Here is a 22,729-nt window from a genome sequence, read left to right on the forward strand (position 1 = left end):
TATTACTTAGTCTTCAGAGAATTGGGAATTAAAAGATGTGATATGTTCTACCTGCATACTGAATTCGATTCTTAGCAATGCAACATATCATGCAGTCATGAAAAACATGTCAAAGATAATTAGAATACTTTGCAGATGTTCCATTCAGTATGATGGCATTTTTAATTTTCATTATCTAACTTACTATATTAGCATTTTAATTCACACTTTTTAATATAACACAAGATGGAACAACACGTACAATGTAATGTCCCTTTTTTGTTACATTTCAACATTCTCAAATAGTTCCAAGAATCTTGGAGAATGCTAGCTTTATCAAAAAGGGATTCTGATAGTGGCATTGCATTCAAGAGATCAAGAAAAGCCCAACTGTACTTTCCAAATGCATTTTTGAAATTTTTGGAACTCTCCACATTTCTTGGAGAAGTTTGGTTTTTTCGGAAAGCACTAAATTTTCATATTATTTAATTTATTTCATCAAATCATCATTATTTTCCATTTCCACAACTTACTCTGAAAATTAAATCAAATACCTCTGAAATTCGTTTTCATAAAGGACGTTATATATTTTGATAAATGAAGCCCAACTGTGAAATTTGGAGTGAATCCACCTATAGGATGGAAATGGGTTTTTGTCCAATCCGCTAAAGTCTGAAGGGTTTTTGTCCTAGGGCACGTTGAACCTGCAAGCATAAGCTCTCCAATAATTCTGAATCACAATAAGACAGGAGTAGATGCCAATTGACTTGCCTTCACCTCCTTTTAAAGGCCCAATTGCATCTTCTAGAAAGTTCCATTTTAACTTCCTTAAAAACTTCTAGATAAACACTTTATTTAATAAATTGACTTTGTAATATTTATTTATTTGTCACTTTAATAAGTTATCCTTATGAAAATTTATTCCCTTATAACTCCCAGCTTGGCCTACGAGAATAAAAATAGGCTAGATGACCTTGCTGGATGATCACATAGAAAAAGGGGACATTACAAAGATTAATTAGAAAGATCAATGGACGAGAAAATTGAGAGAGGTTAGGAGCTAAAATTAGCAAATGGATTGATGAGGTGGAAGAACTAAAAGGGATCAAATGCATAGATAAAGTAAATAAAACATTTATTTTTGAAGGGAATGAAAAATTAAATAAATAATTTGAAATTTATTTAAATTTGGAAGAAGTGTTTCTGATTAAGAGTAAAGCAGGTTTTGAAGAGACCCAAAACCCTTTTTTATAAAAAGCTATCATTAAGATACTGAGCCAACTAGCAACCCACCTCCAACAAAAAAGTAGGAACACACCAACAAAAAAGGCACACACATAGACTGTAAAGAGGACAAAAAAATAGACAAGCACCACTCGTGGAGTTTTATCAGGGCCTCAACAACCTTGGCCTCCAGTTGGTTTATGTTCTAATACATATTGTTCATCTCCTAAATACCGTTTTTAGCTTGCTCGGCAAACTTCCTTAAGTTACCTCTAGATTGAGAACATGATCCCTTCTCAGTCGCCACCTGATTACCCTTATCAAAATTCTCCAAATCCACATAAGCATTATCAGTTGATTTTGCAGCTTTAAGTTTCTACCACTTATCAACAAGACACTTTATGCTAGCACTGTTATGAATTGCCTTGTAACTCATGTTGACCAGGCTTATCAGATTGTCATGCACCTTTTTCATTTTGGTCTCGAGCCCAACAATCTGCCCTTCATAGTCCATTTTCATGGTACCAACATCTTTAGATACATTTTCAAGAATTGCTAACATTTTCTTATCATCCTCCTCAGAAATGGTATTACCATCTTTGTTTTGAAAAGAAGCAATATTACTTTGCATAAAAAGACTGGATTTTGATATTGATCTTGTTGATCTCTAAAAATAACCATTTCAACATTCTAAACTGATCCATAGCTGCATCCCTGGCCACCCCGAGCAAGTCATTCGGATCTTCTTTGTCTCAATTCAAGAGAGGGGAATCCTTATGCAAATCTCTAGGGAAAGGGGGATAGGGAAAGGAAACCTTCTACTTATGCCTAAAGTAGTTTAACAAAGTAAAATTAAAGCTGGAAACAATAGTATATCTCCCATCCAAAGAGAAATATTGTATAATTATTTTGACCATAGAAGCCCTGATAGATTTGAGGGATTTGACCTCATAGCCTCCACTAGCCTTCTTAACCAATTTGTTGCCCTCCTTTCCTTTTAGGAATTTTTGCATAGCCACCTCGGAGGATTACCTATCTCTAAACATTTTCCTTTCTTCCATAAAGAGACCCATTACCTTTGCAATGAACTCTTTAGTAATCTCCATATTTTTCCCATAAACAAAAAGCTTCTGATCGTTCAATCCTTTAAAGAACATTTTCAAGGCTTTAGGATCAGTACCATGGAGGCGTTCTAAGTAAGGGGTAACACCACTCTTCTTCAAAATTGTCCATACTTTAGCATTCCTCTTGACATCGTCACATGTTACAGGCTCAATCCTATTCCTTTCACCTCCCATATTCACGCTGTTTGAGAGAAAAAGGCAAGAATTACCACCAAGAGCTTGCCCTACCAGATTATAGTCGACTTATACAACTAGAAAACCACCTTCCAGTTACCCCAAAAGGAAAATCAGGAAATGAAATTACCGACAATCCGTGTGGTAATCATGAAATGGCAGGGACTCCCCATACAATCATTAATTAAACTTGCCACCCAAACACCAATACGATCCTTGGAAAAAGAAAGGAATTAAATGACATTTTCTCTCCGACGATGAAGCAAATCATGTTTAATAATATTGTCAACATTAGGCAGTAGGGGGTCACTTTGCCAATTAAACTCATCTCTCCTAGTAACACCAATGTTAGCATATAAGTCTGCAAGGGAATTCCCTTCCCTAAAGCTATGGGATTTAAGTGAAGCGTCAAATGAGTTAATTAAAAGGATCAAGTACTTAATTAAGGTCTTAGTAGACCAACTAGGCTTTTGAATCTGTAATGTCCCCTTCTCAGGCATGATGTTTCAGTTGACCGATGGCCTATTTCGGAGACCCGTAGGCTACTCAATGGGTGAAATTAGAGTTTCCAGTTTTGGAGGTTGTTGTTGCTCGTGAATTAGAGTTTGGATCGCAGATTCTTTCTGGGTTTTCAGAGGGCTTCGCAGTGGTATGTCCAGCTTTGCGTTCCGAGCACTTTTTGGAATTTACTATTTTTAGTAAATTCTATTTCTGGCAGTGGTCCTGATTATTTCGGCACAGTTGGTTCTCTTCTTCAGTTGGTTCAGTTGGCTTCCTCACTTTTGGCCTTGGGATGTTTTTGGAGAGATAAGTTCATTTCATTTAAATAATGTTATGTTTTAATGTTATATTTTAAAGTTGACCCCTTGGCCTAGCTTCATCGCTTCAAGTTGTTTTAAAAGGTGGTCTTCAAGGGTGGACGCATCATGGAAGGGATTTAATATTTCCTAAGGTCTAAAATCTTGCTTATGAAAAGGGGTGCCAACTTTATGAAGAGAAGTGAATTAAAATAAAGGTTAATTAAAGCTTTTAAAAGTGGCACCATCTCTTGGAGGAAAATTGAAATGTGAAATTAGGGCGCACTTTCTAGAAGCCTCTTGAGATTCTGATAGGGAGGATAGTGCTGGGTGGTTGTTAAGCGGCTAGTATGTTTGCTTGGCAAAAGTTCCTTACTGTTTTCAAGGTTTAAACACCAAGGTCAGAGTGCAAATAGATCAAAAGCAGTCTAACAACTCACCTTGCTCCACCTCCCTATGTCAAACTCTTCTTGGCTACTCAAAAGCTCCAACTCCCTAGTTTGATGACATCCTTCCAAGGGCTCCAAAACCATCTTATGAAGCCAAACTCACCAAATAGGTTGAATTCATGTTAGATTGACCTTTTTCAACTTGTTTTGTTGGATTTCATGCTTTGTAACCTTCACTTGCTTACCCGATTTGACAAAAACTTGGTTTTAGGCCTAAAACGGGCTACTAGGCAATTAGCCCTCCATTAGGGGTTTTGTGCTCACCTTGTTCAACTGATGGACTTCCAGAACAAAAGCTTTACATTTTTGGATACCCTTTTGGGAATACTTGAAGATTCATAAAGTTTCAGGGTCTCTTAGGGCTTCTCCATGACTGTCCCAAAAATGGGTGGAAAAGGAGGGCTTTGAAGGGTTTTGATGGTGAAAAACCAAGATTCAACCTATAAACCTCCAATATGGACAAGAGACCTTAGTGCCATCATAGTACTGACTATTTAAGCCACAAATAAGAAGATTTACACTTCAAAGTTTGAAGAACAAGTTTTTTTCAAAAAGTTGCTTATGAGGAAAATGCAACATTTTACAACTTTTCCAATTTTGCCTCTTTCAAACACTTCATTTGCAAACAAAACCAATTACATTCAACATGTAAGCATGCCTATCATTTAGAAACAAAGGGAATCTTGTTAGCCCTGCATACAAGCATTAGGCAATTACAAAAAAATGGTTTATTTCACTGTCAAGCTGACTGTTGCTGCCCCTTTGTCTTTCACTGTTTTTTTTTGTAGTTCACTGTGACTTGCACTTTCACTGTTAGAACTCTTCACAAAAAGTCTGTTTTTGTGTTCCCTAATAAGGCTCAGTCTTCAATGGTTCTTTGTCCTTCATACCTGTCATTTAGAAGAAGGAGATTACAAATACAACTTCAAGAAAATCTAAAACTCAGTCCTAGTTGACTGGGACAGCAAATGGGCATTCCAAAATCTTGCCTCAAAGATCATTGATTGATCTTGGCAACTTCAAACTCATAGATGACATAAAGAACACTCCTTGTGCTTGTTTGCAAGCCATTAGAAGGAGGTACAACAACCTTACAAGCTCCAATGCATGATGGAGAGTAGGCTAATGAAAGGAAATTGCCTCTAAAACAGTGACTCACTGTTTTTTACAATATTTTCCAAAAGTAAACATGAAAACATTCTCCTCATGGCTTAGAAAGCCTCTTTGCCTTGGCATACAAACTTCTTCATCAAGGCAATTCTGTTCAACTTTTAAATGCACTTGCTATAGTAGAGCAAAGCATTAAATTCCTTTAAGACCCTAGCCAAATGGCACACTTGCCTAGGGCTTAATGGCCACAAAAACTCCTTACACCTGCATTCTTGAAAACAAAACATGTATTTACATAGTCTACAAGTTGACCAACTGGTTCTTGGGAAGCCATGAGCATTTTAGGACTCCAAGAAGCCAAGTTGGTCAAGCATCCTTGCCAATTCCTAGACAAGGCAGTGAAACTGTCAAATCAAACTAATTTTGCTACAAACTCAAAACTTGATAAAATCAAATGCCACCAAAGGGAAAAGTTTAGGAAAACATATTAGAATCAGAAAATGCAAGAATAGTACGGCCAAGTACAGCTGGTGTACGGACTGCTGTTCACATGGAGCCAAAAACTAGAGAAAAACCAAACAAAACTAGTGTAAATTTGCAAAATGCTTCTTTACTTCGAATGATCAACCCTTACAATAGTTAAAAAAGGAGATTAAATACCTCTCCAAGTTGGTTAACCTCCTGTACGGACGGGTAAATGTCCAAGAGCACTTAATTTTGACATTTTGATGCCTAAATGACAACTTTTGGTGCCTAGAAAATGCAAGATTGACCTCCAAAACTAACCATCACCTAAAAATACTTCTCATACCTTAAACCCAAGCATAAAACATGTCTAAAACCTTTTCAAAACAAAAACCACAAAAAAAACTCATTTTTCCATCATTTTGCCAGGCAACACCAAACTGACAACTTTGAGCAAAAAGATGAAAACAAGAAACCAAAACCCCATAATGAGTTAAAAACTCATCAAAACAACCTAGAACAACTTCAAAAACATCCTAAACAACTTTCCAACTTAAAACAACAAAAATCAAACCTGAGATGAAAATGAAGCTGAGAATGAAGCTAGGTGCTCCTGCACCGGATTCCTTGTTAATCTTATAAATGGAGGCCTCTTCCCTTCATTTGGGCATCTTATGTCTATTATAATGTTACTCTGCCGGAATGGTATTGGAGTTGCTTCGAGGAATGAATGCCTCCTAGCCTTGGCATTGCTTCTTGCTTGAAAGATAGCAACTAGTGGTGATTTAGTGTAGTTGTGAGAGTTTGTAGTGAGGATCGCATTGTAGCTTGAGTTGTGCTGGAAGTTCAGTTATTTGCATTTCATTTCATTTTCGGGAGTTGCGGTTAGCAGGGCAGATTTGTAGTTTCACTCATATATTTCAAAACAAAAACATATTCATTCTGGGTATTGCATATTTCCTCTTGTTTTGGCTGGGCGCTCCTTTGTGCAAATTTGCAGATTGTAATATGAAGTGTTTTATTTTATAGAGAAGAATCGCCATTCTTGCCTGGCGTCACTGTTGGGAATTACCTTGGGGTTCGTGTTAAATAATCTGTTGGGTTAATGTCTAATTTCTTGGTATTGGTTTGGTCGCCTCCTTCATAGGAAGCCATTGTTTTTGGTTTTGGGTCATTCGGACTAGTATTGAGAGAGTAATGAGCATTTTAGTGATTCCATGGTGTTGCTGATTAAGCATTTCAAGTGCAGGTCTGTCATAAATCAGAATATTAAGATTGATCCTTGAGAAGAATTTCTTGGACTTATCATTTTTGTTAAGCCCGGGAGAGTCTTCTATATTGTTGCAGTATTGTATAGTCTTAATCTTATGATCTTGGCAAGCATTCACTATCAAATTGTAAGCTGAACAGTAGTACTCGCAGCATTTCTTCTCATTTTCATTTCACGCTTGTTATTTACATTTAATTCCATTTCTAAGTTCTTAGCATCTCCGCCATATGGTAGCTCCATTCCCACCCTGGGTTTGAAAGCACATGCTTGGTGTCGAGTTTTCCTTTCAGCAGTTGTAATTGTAAAGATCCTCTGACCATATGTTAGTCCATCTTGGGCACATTCTTGTTTAGAGTTGCTTTCAGCATGCACTAAGATCCTCTGACCATATGTTAGTCCATTTTGGGCACATTCTTGGTTAGAGTCACTTTCAGAATGCTTTAAGACCCTCTGACCATATGCTCACGCCTTGCCCAACCCAGGATCCTGGTGTACATTCTTGGTTAGAGTTGTATTCCGCATCGTTTTGGTTTAAGTGCTAACCCTAACGGATGTGTGTTGCATTACTTTTTGTAAATGAAAAATTGAAAAAATTGGTCTGGGATATTTCAGAATCATCGTCAAGCACTGAATAATATTTAGTCACCTTAAATCCATACTTTTTAATAACCCTGAGAATGTACAAGTTTAACACCATGGTATGCTGCAGCCGCTTCAACAAGGTGATTGGTTTGGTTTGAAAGAAGTGTTAGCTAATTAAATAATTAAAAAAAATCCTTTAATTACAGTGGATCAAAGATGAACTAAGTAAATAATAAAATTATTTAATTAATATTGGAGGGAAAATGATGAATTAATTAAATAATTAAAAAATTATTTAGTTATAATAGAAAAAATTGGGATAATTAAATAATTAAAATTTAATTTTTATGGATGAAAAGAGGAAATATTAGTTTAATTAAATAATTTTAAAATTATTTAATTTAATTCAATAGAAAAATTAGTGAGATCATGTTAAAATAACAAGATGAAAATGCATTAGCCATTTTTAGATGGACACAAGTGGAAAAATAGGTTTTAAATCATGGGTTACTACCAAGTTGAGCATGTAAAACTCCTTGCTGCCACTTGGCTTGGGTCTTTACCAATTTCATTGAGAATCATAGCCAAGAATAAAAATTTGAAAACAAAGTACAACTTTGAAGAAAGAGAGCTTTTAATGATAAACCATGTTAAAGTCATGTTTAGTTTGTGAATGTTGATACGTATACATAATTCTTAAGAGCATTTAAGTATTGGTGGTTACCACGGTGATGGCTCTGGTTCAGTCTGAGTCAGATTGTGTCTTTATGGTTATTTTAAGCTAACATGTACTCGTAAATGTATAAAGTTCAAAAGAGAATTCATTAGTCTAAGAAAAGAAGATCTTGTTGAAGGGCAGTTGTTGCTTCATTCACTTTATTTAGCACGAGATCATCAGTTTGTGGCTGTTTGGACATATGTATAGACCTTGGCTTTTTGTAATTTTGTTTGTATGTATATATGTATATATATATCCTTACAAAAATTTGACTATTAAAAAGTTGAGGTTAATCCTGCAATGAAATGTTGAAAATAACTATTTTTATTAGAAATTTTCTTGATAATGATGCTCTATAGATTGTGAAAAATATTTTAGAGGGATCTGAGACTCCAAGGTTACGGGGACAAAATTCCTTAAAATTTATTACTTTGATATCTTTTTACCTTTTCTCTTTATGCTTGAGAACGTCATGGTTAGCAGGGTTTGGGGAAAACTCTATTGAGAATTAAATAAAAGAAGATTTATAAATTTATATCATGCATAGCATTTTTTAAAGTTAATTGTATGCTGTGTCAACTGTTGCAATGCATATAAAGTGTTTCAAAAGACATGATGGAACAATCTCATGGATGGATTTCAGGAGACAAGAATATGATAATTGCAGAAAATACCAGACATGGGTTAAGTTTGGTTAGCAGCACTTCTGTGGACCCACATGCTGTTTACCTTGAGTCTGACTCAGGGGTATGTTATTCAATACCTATTGACAAGCTCACCATAAATGAGACATCATATGCATTGCTTTATAAAATCTATATTGCTAGGTGAGTATTATGGGTTACTTTTTTGTACTAAACTCCCAAATTTAATTATGTACTTGATTCCTATTCTAAAATCCTGCCAAGCATAGACTGGAAATGGTAATTTCTTTACATTATGATATGTATGTCTTTAGAGCCTCAACACTTAACTTTTCTTCAGTGAGTTGACTTGTTGGTAAAATTTATACACTGTTATAGGGCATCTAGATATATAGTCTTGAAAGTGAATGCTCTCCAAATTTTTGAATTTTATGGGTGAAGTATAAAATAAAATTATATGTTGAATGAATCAAAAAGTCACAAATATAGCGCACTAGAATTTATCATTGCATTCACCTTGAATCTAATATTGGACATGGTCATGGAAAATAAAATATCCTACTCCTATCTGAATCTTGAGAGCATTTGCTGAATTGTTTCTCTGCAAACTTCAGAGCATATTTACCTCCGAAAAGCCTTGAATCAACCATGCCCAATTCAATGCCACTTTTCTTTTCCCTGTGATATAGAGATGTTTGAGCTCCTTATTAGCTTTTTGATTTTCAGAAGTCCTGTTCAACAACATCTAGGAGATGTTGATAACAGTTGACATTCTAGAGACAATTTTGGCAAACTGATAAAAAAATGATATAGGAGGCCAAAATGAGAGACAAAAAAGGGAAATTCGGCCTAAAAGGCCAAAATGAGAGACAAAAAAAGGGAAATTCGGCCTAAAAGGCCAAAATGCTAGACAAGGACTCCAAAATCGGTTTTTTTAAAGCCGAAATTCAAGTCAAAATACAATTTAAAAAGCTAAATTCGGCCTAAAAGGCCAAAATGAGAGCTGAAGTTGGCAAATCAGCCCCTAAGGCCGAAATTCAAACAATAAAGGCACAAATCGGCCTAGAAGGCCAAAATGTGAGTTGCAAATATGTCCCTTAAAGCCGAAATAACACTTAAAATTGAAAAATCGGCCTCCTAGGCCGAGTTAAGAGATGAGGCTTGCAAAGATGCCCCATGGGCCTAAAATTAACAAAGAATTCAAAATAGCTTAAAAAACCGAAAATTGACAGACTTCCAAAAACTCGCAAAAAGGCCATAAAGGCTGAAAAGGAGTTAAGCTTGCAAATCGCCTTTCTAGGCCGAAAATCACCAAGTTTGCGCGAATAGTGTTTTTAGGCTGAAAACGAAGTGAAAGTGTAAGATCGCAAAAAGAATATTAGTTCGCCGAAAGACCTTATTGCCCAGAGATGAAGCTGAATCATGAGAGAGTAAGCTAGTAAGTCGAGAAAGGGAGAAAGTCGCGCATTTTTAGCTCATAGGTGGAAAAGGCGAGAAGGATTCCAAAACCGTGCTATTGAATCCAAAGGCCGAAATGAATAGAGTGGCCAAGGCGCACGGTATTATCATCTAGCAGGCCGAAGAAGGAAAAGAGCTAAAATCGTGCCAAACCCCCATTTTGGCCGATAATATCAAAAGAAAAAAGGCTCATGAAATCGGATTGTAAGCCGAATAAGGTTTGTATCGCGTCGTGTCCTCATCCAAGCCGAAATCCTAGGGATATACAGTTGCCTAAAACCCTCACTCTAGCCTAAGATGAGAAGATCACACATTTCTTGAGGAAGTGCCGACTTTTGCTAAGTGACTTTGGTGGTTTAAAACCCAAGCTCGACATTCTGAAATGAGATAAAATCGCGCAGTTGTGTTGGAGAGCTCGAATTTCATTGCTAGACATCAAGTTCATTCAGAATTTGCAATCAACAAACTTCTTCAATTCACTGCCAGGTCTGTTGTAAATCCCTCCTTCGAAGTGATTTAAATTGTGCAGAATGATCATGTTATTTACCCTAGGGTTGAAGTACAAAGTAAATTCAAATTAATTTTGAAAACTAAACACCCTTCAGCAATTAACAACTACCATTTGCCAAAATCGACCCTTCCATCTGAAAATCCGGACTTAGGCAAATTTAGGAATACTGATAGAGTTACACTCACATAAACTCGTCTTTAGGAAGTTGCGAGCGTATAATCATGTTTTCAAAACACGCATTCAAAACGATCAGCACAAGGAAAATTGAAAACTTAAATGCCGAGTCGCGAAATCAATACATTTTGTAACCTTTTATGTCGTTGGTAGCATAAAGAGCAACTTTTTGAAAATTTGATCAAACCAATTAACCAAACCTATTGATTTTCCAATTCAAATTGCATTTAGTCCCCAATGTAGAATTCAAATTGCTTAAAAGGCCTGTTTCAAAACGTTTTCAAATATTAAGTTGTTTGGCTATTTAAACAATTTTTTATTATTAATGCCGTCTTCGGGCACTACTAACCCATATTTTCGCATTAAGGCTTGCCTCAAAATCCGTGTCCGGGTGTGCAGGATAAATGCCTAAATCGGCAGCAGAGTCTTCAAAGGCACCCGACGTGCTAGGAGCAACACAGACCTCCAAAGTTGACATCCCTCGCAAGCTCGAGAAATTGAAATATCAGTATCAGGGAGGAGTAATCAAAGAGTCAAAAGTCCAAAGTATTTGGGACAATATAGGGGATATGGACCTCGGGCACATAGACATTCAGGACTTCAAAAACAGGGTGTACTCTCCCAATGCCTATGGCAAACCCAGACGAATGTTGGAGAGCGGTATTGCTCAGGCTACTTGTTTCCCACCGACTGCAAAATTATGAGCTTGTGGTTGAAGCTGCCATGCATTACCAGTCGGAAACCAGATTAGTGGTGGTAAGAGGGACAGTGATGGCCGACTTCACACCTGAGGCTATCGGAGAAACATTTGATATCCCGCTTCTTGAGCGCGCTACTGCATTAACCATTGATGAAGCCCAAATCGCTTATGACATGAATCCTATTCAGTGCAAAACACTAATAAATGAAGAATGATTTAAAGAAAGAAAAGCCTCGAGCACTAGGATCGGCAAAAAGACCCGCATAAGCGAGTTCAACAACGAATATGGGGACATGGTTACCTTACTTAGGCGGGTCATGGGACTTCCCCACTCCAACCTATTTGAGGAATGGATGTTCTATTTTATCGAGCAAGTCTTTAGTGGGAAAGCTAAGTTTGACTGGGCTCATATCATCAACGACAACATTCATACACAGTTGGTTGAGCTCGAGGAGAAAAAGTACTTCACCATGACCTCCTACTTAGTCTATATGTTTGCTGGGCACCAGCCGCTACCAGGATTGATCAAAAGGGGTGAGATTGGGAATGGGCCAAATCAAGTGAAAGTGTATGACTGCTACCCTCAGCTGCATTACTATAACATAGCTCAGAGAGAGAAGAACAACATTGCGTATGCAATTGGTTAGTATGAGTGTGTAAATGATGCTTTTACAATGCGCATGGTCAGATTAATGCAAGGGGGGTTGCACATAAGATTATTAAAGCAGGCTACCACACTGGTTCGGAAGTATGGTGCATGGTTCATTCAGTTCCCTAGATTCTCCTATATCAGAATATCAGACTTTGAGGGAACACCGTATCGGCTTCCTCGTTACCCATCAGATAGATTGGTCCTCATGGAGGTTGCAAGATAGGCACACCCAGCAGGTAGCATATTCAGGGACAAAAAGCAGTCGAGATTCACATTCCCGATGATCATAGGTAACCTTGATGTGCACTTCAAGAATTCTGTGTAAGCCGAGGAATCATTCGATGAGATGGCATCATATTGTTTGCAGGAGCACTTCCCCAGGAAGTACTTTGATCCTGTTGGATTGGGAAAGAAAGCCTATGGTAGGCATTACAGTGCTAAGGGGTCCATAGAGGACTACTGGAGAAATTGTTCAGATGACTTTGAGGTGTGCCGACCGGAATACTTAAGATTGAGTGTTCAGCAAATGCGACTTTATGAGTAACGCCATGTCCCAGATCAGGTAACAGGCTATGGGAACTGCTTGCAGGTTCAGGAGTATGAGGCAGTCAAAGACCACCCGCCAGCCATTGATTGGGCTCAGGACCCAATCATGGACTTTGAGGCCGTCATGGAGGGTCGAAGAATGTATACAGAAAATTGGCTAGCCGAGCAAATATAGAGGCTAACCCATGAGGGAACCCAATTTACATATAATATTATGGGTAGTCTAGATTCCCAGTGTTCAGAAGACGAGGGAACATCAAGCGTGCCAAGGGAGGAGGTTGAAAAACCTGAGAAGAAAAGAAAGAAGGCAAGGGCCAGTAGGGTAACCCAGACAACAAAAAGGACAAGAAGGGAAAAGATACCAATCAGGCGGCCAAAAGTTACTACCTCATCCAGGGATCCCAGTTCGGATGATGATGTGGTCGAGCTTGATCATCTACCAACTCCACCTTCACAAAATGGTCCAATTGCATTAGAGGCGAATGATCCACAAGTACAAAGTGAGCATGAAATAGAGACACGGATCATTGGTTTGGAGAGACCTGAAAATCAGGTCGAAGATGGAGAGATTGTGCTAGATCAAGGGATTGACAAACAAGAACCCACTCAAGGGAGTAGACATGAGTTGCAGCAAGAGGAAGGTGGCAACAAGGATGACACCACGGTTGAGAGAGAACAAGAAGAAGATAGAACCCAAGAACCCAGTAGTATGAGCAGCCACTACTAGAAGCTACACATCAGTTGCTCAGTGAGGTGGGAGAAAACTCAACGGTGAGTAAAGTATCGGATACTGCACCCAATCCTCCTTCTATGTCCGATCAGTTACGGATAGGCAGTGAATCAATTGAGGCATCCAAAGAACAGAGTGGGGACTTGGTAGTCACATCAGGACAGACCTTCCCCCATGATTGGTTGATAGCTCCGGCACAGCGGAAAGTGACTCTCAAGTCATCGATTAACCTGGAGGACATCTTCTCTCGGATAGGAGAAATAAAAGCTAAAGGAAAGAAAAAGCCAAGAACTTACTCTAGGATCACCAAGGATGAGCAAAGGAATCGGACGATTCATATTGCTGCCCCACCTACAGACAAACGAGCAGATCAGGTTGCATTAGCCGATTATAGTATCTCATCCATCCCAATAGGGAGAGCTACCAAAGAGCAGGAGAGAAGAATTCAAGGATTCTATGCAGAATATGCTCAAGGAGCTAGATGAAATAACTGTTGAAAGGGCTATGTATCGAGCCTGTGCTGAGCAAGCCGAGGGATACATAGATCACCTGTTAAGACCGCTGTAACACATTGCTGAGTCCCATATTCCTCCATTGGCGTTGGCATAAAAGACTATAGCTGAATTCGAAGGAGTGCGTGACACAGCCAAAGCCGTCAGAGAATGGATCTGGGGCATTAAAGCAAGAGGAAAGAGAATCATTGATGATGCATTTGAAGTAACACTCAAAATACATTCAACTCGGCTAAAGATGGTGGAGGTAGAGAAAGAGTATGCCATAATCCAGGAGACGATTGGCATGGCTCAACCACTCATGAGGGCTCTCTTCTGGACTCACGCTCAGATTCCCACATTGCATACTATCCTGGATCCCCATGACATCAACACTTTCAAGGAGTCGTATTGGATTATCTGCATGAAGTTGGACATGGCGGACATTGTTAGAAAAACTTTTAGTGCGAGGAGGACTTGTCTGGTATTGAGAGCACCAGTGAAGACATTGGTCACTGAATGGAAGGATAGCATGGGAGATGACGATGTAGTATCAGGATGGAATGGCAGGTTGAGGGCCGATAAAACTACATACTCTGCAGAAGACATAGAATGCATCAGCAGGCTGCATGCAAATATACTGCGTTTTGAGGATCATCAATCAGATTGGCGCGAGTGCCTGAGGATAGTGGACACTCATCTGGAGGGCACGCGGTTCAAAATGCGCAATCCTCGTATTCCCTCTAATAAGGAATTGTTCTCGGTTTGCATGAGGTTTGAAGAATATGTTCGGTAAGAGTGCGTGGCAAACCGGGACATCTGGAAAGGGTACTTGTGCGAGGAGATTGAATTTTTGGTGAAGGAATCTGCCTCGGGAAAGGAAAAAGTGCTTTCTTAGAAAAAAAGTATTTGTTTCTTTTAAATTCTAAATGCACGTTTTCAAGTTAAACTTCTTTTCAACTACCCAAAGTCATTGCAGATTTTGAGCTCCGTGAAGGTGCAGTTTTGGGAGCAACTTTATGTTGGGTAGTTGGTAGGGGATATTTTGTTCCTTATTAATAGGTATGGGCAGCAATACTTTGTAGGATGAATCTGGGCCACTTGTAAGATTAAATCTTGGCCATTCATCCATTTTTGAAAGTCTATATAAGGGATGGTTTCTCCCCCATTTGGTAAGAAGTTTAAGATTGTTTTTGAAATTGTGGCGAAATTTGTGCAAAATTAGTGGATATTAAAGTTGTCTTGTTTCCTTGTGAGTGCATGGTCTCCTTCTTCACCCTTTAATTTTCCTGTTATGTATTTTGATTTCAGATAGTATTTTTAGGATCATATTTGATAGAAACCTTAGTGTTCATACCTTTAAGGATTGGCTGATTGCCATTTCCTCCTGCATGGTTAGTCTGAACCAATTTATATGCTTTTGTTCGGTTGTTAAACATCAAATGAATGGATGTCTGATTCTGCATTTATGTTTAATAACATGAAAATCCAACTCCCTTCGAAGATTGCACTAGATTTTACATCATTGTGCTTTATTAGGTGATAATGTTAAATCTGGTTTTTTTAAAGGTTTTTGTCTATTATTTTGAATATGCTATCGTAGGTAGATTAATTAGATATTTTCTGAGTCTTTCCCTTTCCTTTTTTTTCTTTTTTTATCAAAGTTGAAGCCTAAATAACATCATGTCAAAGATAAAATCTGATGGAATCAAGCCTGTAGAGTCTTAGAGAACTCGTACGAACATAATCGATTCTACCTAATCGTAAGTCCCCTTTGTGTTTCCAGCAAAACACATCAGACCATTGAGTTATCCTGCAGCCATGATCTGATAGTCGAAACATTGAGGTTCTTCCCAATGATCAATCTAAACAGCATAAGGGATCTCCTTATTTCAAGAGAGGATAGTATTCTCAGCTAGTAAATTCTTTTCTGTGTTGGCCGGATAGAGTTGTAGCGATACGACTTTAGCCGCGTCAATACCACCTACACTACAAGAAGCAATGAAGAAAGAAAGGAGTATGGAAGTCGAAGCCCCTAGAAACAAAAGTTCGCATAAAGAAACTCCTACCTGCAATGAGAGTCCTCAACAAATTGTCGATAAGAAAAAGAAATCAGCAACTATGGTGGATGAGGAGACACGGGAAGCATTAAGGAGGAGAAAATTATGCTTTTGGTGCAAGGAGCCTTACAACAGAAAGCATGATTGCCCCTTGAGGCCTAAGGGCAAGGTGAATCGTGCAATGTGGGTGTATTACGAGGATCTTAATTCTGAAAATTCAGATCAGCCAGCTGGTTCCAGAGACAATCAGGATGGAAATGCTGCAATAGAGCTTGAGCACGATGGGAATATATCACCTATAGATATATTTGCTGATGAGCAGGGTGAGATTACTTTCTGGTTTAGAGGACTAGTTAATGGGCAGCATTGCGTTGCTTTGCTTGACACTGGAGCCACGCACGATTTCATTGATGAAGGATTTGTGGCACAATGCAGATTGCAAATAGAGGATTTCAAGGGATTTCGAGTTAGAGTTGCAGATGGATATACCCTCATGTGCACCAAACGGATATGTGGTCTCGCTTTGTTGCTGAATTATTATGAGCTTCAAGCTGATTTTTATGTGGTCAACATGGGGGCAGCAGATGTAGTCTTGGGAATGAAATGGCTCCAAGACATAGAAGAATTTACCCTCAATATACCTAAGTTGGAAATGAAATTTAAATTAAATAACAGGGATTATGTATTTAGGGGAATTGTGGATGGTAGCTTGCACTCTATCTCTCTTTGTGGGATGAAGAGTAGGAGGAAAGAACAAGTAGATATGCAGGAGGAGCATTGGATGGTGGATAATCCATTGTTTGAGTTTGATGCTACGTGGTTGTTGGATAATCCACTCTATGATTTAGATATGGATCATTCTCTTGATACTGATGATTGGGATCCTACCAGTGCATCCGGATTTCATACAGGTCTCATCCAAGGAAATTCAAAAGTGTATATAGTGAGGAGTTTCTACAGCTTCACCTTGGATCCTCATGTTCATGACTTATTTCAGATGCATAGTTCAGGGCTACATGTGATGGATAGCTTATTTGATGAGTCACTTTCAACAGAGGTTGGGAGCAAGGATGTACAGTCACTTGACTTGCTTCCTCATGAGGCTGATACTCATGTGGTACGTGATGAGATGATTGGGTTGATTCAGTGGATTCAGTTGATAGTGCAGGAGTTGTGTGGTGATCTTAGGGACATTACACGGGTTTACCCATGGGATCCAAGTGAGGGATTGATTGCTTGGGGACAAGCAATTTCAGGAGGGACAAATTGTAATGTCCCCTTTTTTGGAGAAGAATTGATTAATTAATTTAATTAGTTAAGTTGTCCAAAATTATTATTATTTTTCATGGATGGTTTAATTAATTATTATAATTAATAATATTAAGTTAGTTATTTATAAAGTTATCAAATAAATTAAAAATCAAAAGATGATTTTATATTTAATTTGCTAAAGTATATTAAATTTATTTCAGACTAAAGCAATTCTAACAATATGCAGATTATAATGTACTGATTTCTTCTTTTGATTTCGGGGTATATATTTAGAATTTAATCCTTAACAAATATGAATGTTTATAATGATAATGTATTGATGAGATGCTTATGTACTTCTTTTCTTCAAGTCTGAGATTGCCGATCAAAGGGAGAGAGAGCATTTTTCGTTTCTATATGTTTCTCTTTATGATATCGGCATGTATAAATATATATGTGGAGGGACATGTCATGAGGGGACATGTTTCCACAATGTGGAGCCATGTCCGCTCATGACATGGCCCTCTCTCAAACAATACAACACTTGCCAAAGGGTGCTTTCAAGAGGCTTGATCCTCAATCGGTTTAGTTAACATAAAAACCAAAAACAATATTATGAAAGCCGCTGATTTGCTGTGCATTACATTTGATCATTACTCGATCCGGGTATGTTTGATATAATAAATACGATCATTTCTTGATCTGTTATATATAAAACAATGTTGCCGTCAATGATCATTGCTCGAAACATGGCAAGAGAAGATGGAATAGAATCTGATTACACAGATTAATATATTTCTATCTGTATAGTATTTCGATCAAATACAAGGATGATGGTTTTACAAAGCATTTGAAATAATTATTCTTATAGGCACAAGAAATGTGTATGTGTGAATGTATGTCAGTTCACATAGTGAGCTGACTTACATACATACATACTTATATACATAATCAATATAAACGATCATCCTTATATCTGACCGAAGCTACTATGCATCAACACTCCCTCTTAGCTAGGGAAGATAATCAAGTATATATCAATGGAGATATCACCTAACTCGTGATATCAGAGGATGTTTCAAGAACATCAAGTCACATGACATTCTTCACATATACATCCAAGTTATGGTATGTGCACTAACATCACGTCTCATGATGTCTACCATAACAAGTCATGGCATTTCCATGGATATTACGTTGCATAATATCCACCATGATTATCTCATAAGGGGTATAATGATATTCAACTGATATCAAGTCTCATGATATCTATCAATAAGTCCAAGAGATACTAACTATCATGACATGTCCATAAATATCAAGTCACATGATATTCATCATGATAGTGAACTAATCATTGTAAAGTTGTCACCTTACAATTATAGATGCAAGTGTTCATTATTTGAAAGATCATTGCCTTTCAATAATGTACACAGGGTAGGCCGACAAGTCATAGAGTCACACATATGAGAAAAGAGTTTACACATTCAACATCTTTATTTATATTAATACAAATAAACAATTTTGAGATTCAATCTCAATAACTTACATTTCAACCATACCAAGTTTCTACTTGAAGTGTTCAACTTTCACTTTGGGGAGAGGGGAGAGGCTTGGTGAGAATCAGCGTTTGTGCACCTTGCTTGTCCTGAGTGGCCCTACAAAATCTAGCCCCCATCTCTCGAACAACTCCTGTGGTTGGGATGGAAAAAGAGGCATAAAATCTCGTTTGAGTGGCTTACCTGCCCTTTGGCAAGTATCACAACTTGACAACCATTCCCGCGCATCTGCATAGAGTGTAGGTCACTGTCATAACCCCTCTTTGGACATGGGATTAAATAAAGATGATAATTAAAACATTTGTTAATTAACGTTTAATAATATTGGAAAATCGTCTCATTTATGAGACTTCACGATTTTCCTTTAATATATGATTATTAATATTTATTATTTGTTATGATTATTATTTATTATTATTATTTTATTTTAATGTAACGTTCATATTTCAATTATTAATATTATATTAACTATTAAAGAAGTTTTACCATTAAAACATAAAATAGATATATTAAATATATTACACTGACCGAGTCAACTTAGTTCACTAATTAATATACATTGTATTATGTATATGAATCAACTATTATATGATTCGATTCTATGAGAAGAAAAATGTTGGAGAAAAGCAAACTATAAAATGATAATGAGTAAATGATGAAGGGTGTAATAAACTTTAAAGAACAATGCTTATATGAAGGTAATGATTTGGGTCATCAAAGGATAGTTGACCATATTACAACATCCAGATCTTGGTCCATCATAGCCATATCGAGACGTGCCATTCACAGTAAATAATCACATATGAGTCACTCATAATTGTAAACAAAAGCTATCAAGGAATAATTGGAGAAATTAAGATGCGGTAATATTGGTAATGAGGTACTAAAGAAAACGATGACTTAATAAGGGTAGTAATATCGATATTCTTATATCCGTCGCCTCCATACTTGCTCATGTTCAGCAATCACATTATATTGAGCGCCACATAAAATTGAAGGTATATCGAAGATTGATATATCCATATCTTCAATGATGGAACCAAACTTAACGGCGATAAGGAAAATATTCTCTATTGCCGAATCATAGAATGAGAACGCAGATTCTGGGTATGATGAAAGTGAGGTGCCTTTATGTATTGGTGGTCAATTCCTTTGACCATAGTCTGAGATAACTTCTCAAGAGATTCTATTAAGAAAACGATGGAAAGACCACATGAAGATTATGTTTAAAATAACCGACTGATAGTACAACTGAAGCAAATTCACTATGATCATGGGTCGATCCCCTATAAGAAGTATGAATAGAGCAATTGATACTTCCAAATACGATAAAGCATGAATATGTCATTTGAGAGTGTCGTGAATAATAATATGTATCAGAACTATGGTGCCACCCAAATGCTCCACACTATTGATTACTATAACGAGAAGAATTAATAATTAAATCAAGACCTTCACTATTTCAGAAAGGACTAGGTTCAATCAGGAACTAATCAATAATTAGAAATTGTATTACCAAGAGGTGCGATTCATTAAAGGTTAATATAATTTATCAAAGGATATGACTCTAGAGAAGAATCACACCTTTACAAACCAAGACGCAGATATAAAGACAAATCGTTGAGATGAAGGAAGGGGGCATGGAATCAATTTATTTTTTCTTATTCTTATCCTTTGGGATCGCTCCAGTTGAACCCCGTGTCAATAATAGAGTTGTATATATATTTATAAGTGATAATCAGAGACAATAAAGATCTTCATTGCATATTTATCTATCTTTCATATTTGTGATGGCAAGCTAATCTTATCATTACTATATTAAGGAAGCCAAACCATCTCGCATATGTTTTAGAGCCATATCAGAGTTAGTAGCAATATTGGAATATAAGTAATATCAATTGTATTTTGTAATAAGCGTCAATTGTGAATTAGTATCACAACTTTATTGTTAATATCTTAAGCACTATTTAAGGTTATTGCGGAAAGAAGTATCTTGCAATTGATTTAAAAGTTAATTGCTCCCTTCTTCCTAAGTACTAACCTAAGGGGACATTACAGTCACCACAACCCTGCTAGCAATATTTTTCTTGTGGTAGCATCTGGGCCCATATGGCCTCCCTCTAGTCCTTCATGTGATTCCCTAAGAACCCCGAGAATTTTTTCCTCCAAGACACACCTTTGTAGTACCCCATCAGGGCCCATTTTGTACAAAAGCCCATGGATCAATTGGAACGTCGTGCTTTTCAGTGCCAGCTTCCTTCTTTCACTTGGGGGCATCTCCTTCGGGAATGTTGCTCTGGAGAGATATTGTCCAAGCTTCTCGTACCAAGATGGTGAGATTGCTATTTGGAACAAGTGGCCATCTAAAAAATCCTCATTCACTCCCCCTTCTGCCTGTTCCCCTGATTTTATTCTTGACAAGTGATCAGCCATTACATGGCTTTTTCCTGGTCGTACCACAGTGTTGAAGGTAAATTCCTGAAGTAAGATCAGCCATCGACTTACTCTCCCTTGGATGACCGGTTTGTTAACTAGGTGCATGAGTGCTTGGTGATCCACGAAGAAGGTAAAGGGAGTGGCCAGGAGGTAGTGACGAAATTTTTGTACTGCGTACACCATCCCTAAGGCCTCTCGTTCTGTGGTGCTATAGTTTCTTTCTGCTTTTGACAATAGACGGCTGGCAAAGTATATAGGGTGATCCAAGCCCGTGGCTCCTGCCTATGTTAAAGTGGCGCCAATGGCAAAGTTGGAGGCATCCACATGCACATGAAATTTATTGTCCCAATTTGGGTATATTAGGATGGGTGCACTTACAAGTTTGGATTTGAGTTCCCTGAAGGCTTCTTCTTGCTCTCAGTGCCATACAAATGGCTCCCCCTTCCTTGTGAGTTTTTCCAGCGGAAGGGAGACCTCAGCAAATCCCTTAATAAACCGCCGATAGTACCCCACATGGCCAAGGAAGGATTTTACTCCTGTAACATCCATTGGGTTTTCCATTTCCATGATGACTCTTACCTTATCTGGATCAGTCTTCAACCCTTCTTTGCAGACTATATGGCCAAGTAACCTTACTTGTGGAACGAGAAACCGACATTTCTTTGGATTGAGGGCAAGTCATGCTCGATGACACCTTTCCATGCAGTCCCCCAATATTTCAAATGGTCCTTCTCGCTGTATACTGATCAATCATCCAGGAATGCTTTAAAATTTCCAGTTGCCATCTTGTCGAAGATATGCAGTATGATCCTCTGGAATGTGGCTGGGGCGTTGCATAGTCCAAATGGCATCCAGTTGTACGCGTAAACTCCATCCTCCACAATAAATGTGGTTTTCAGCTTGTCTTCTTCTGCTATGCTGATCTGGTTGTAGCCCGAAAAGCCATCCATGAAGGAATAAATTTCGTGCCCCCCCACTTCTTCCAGTATACTATCAGTAAAATGTATGGGGAACGGATCTTTGACAGTTACATCATTTAAACATCCAAAATCTACGCAGATGCGGATCTAATTCCCCTCTTTCTTGAGCAAAATGACAATGGGTGAGACCCATTCTCTAGTTTGCACCCAGAATATGATTCCGCCCTCTAACATCTTTTCTATTTCCTCTTGCACCTTCGTCAAATAATTTTTGTTCATGCGGTAGGGGCGTTTCCATACCGGCCTGGCCCCTGGTATTAATGGTATGCGATGTACGCATAGTTCTGGAGGCACCCCTTTTAAATCCTTATATGTCCACACGAACACATCTTTGTATTCGAGAAATATTTTAAATGCTGCTGCCTTCAGTACGGGGTCCCAATCATCCCCCACTAGTATTACTTTTGGGACCTTTTCTTCCCCAAGGTTGGCTTGCCGTACCTTTGGTTCCACATATTGTACGACCTCATTTTCTCCAAATTGATGAGCCGAGGACCCATCTACCCGGGCCTCCCCTTCCTGGTATTCGGCAAATTGTGGCGAGTAGGTATTGTCTTCCTTGATGTCAAGGATCTCCAACACATTACACTCTGGGTGCAAGATTTCGTAATCCTCCATTTGCCAGTGAAATAGCCCATTGATAGA

General features: G+C 38.0%; 1 protein-coding gene across 2 annotated transcripts in view; it reads left to right on the forward strand.

The window, feature by feature from the left end:
• Window positions 1–22,729, forward strand: part of LOC131040193 (probable anion transporter 6, chloroplastic) — a 284,449-nt gene that overhangs the window by 163,940 nt on the left and 97,780 nt on the right. The window contains exon 8 of one of the 2 annotated variants that reach the window (XM_057973061.2): window positions 8,536–8,639. The exons of the other annotated variant lie outside the window; for it this stretch is intronic. Coding sequence (XP_057829044.2) covers window positions 8,536–8,639 — 104 coding nt within the window. The remainder of the gene's footprint in view (window positions 1–8,535; window positions 8,640–22,729) is intronic. 2 annotated transcript variants of the gene reach the window in all.

This window comes from Cryptomeria japonica, chromosome 11, assembly GCF_030272615.1.
Source record: "Cryptomeria japonica chromosome 11, Sugi_1.0, whole genome shotgun sequence".
In the NCBI taxonomy this organism is placed as follows: domain Eukaryota; kingdom Viridiplantae; phylum Streptophyta; class Pinopsida; order Cupressales; family Cupressaceae; genus Cryptomeria; species Cryptomeria japonica.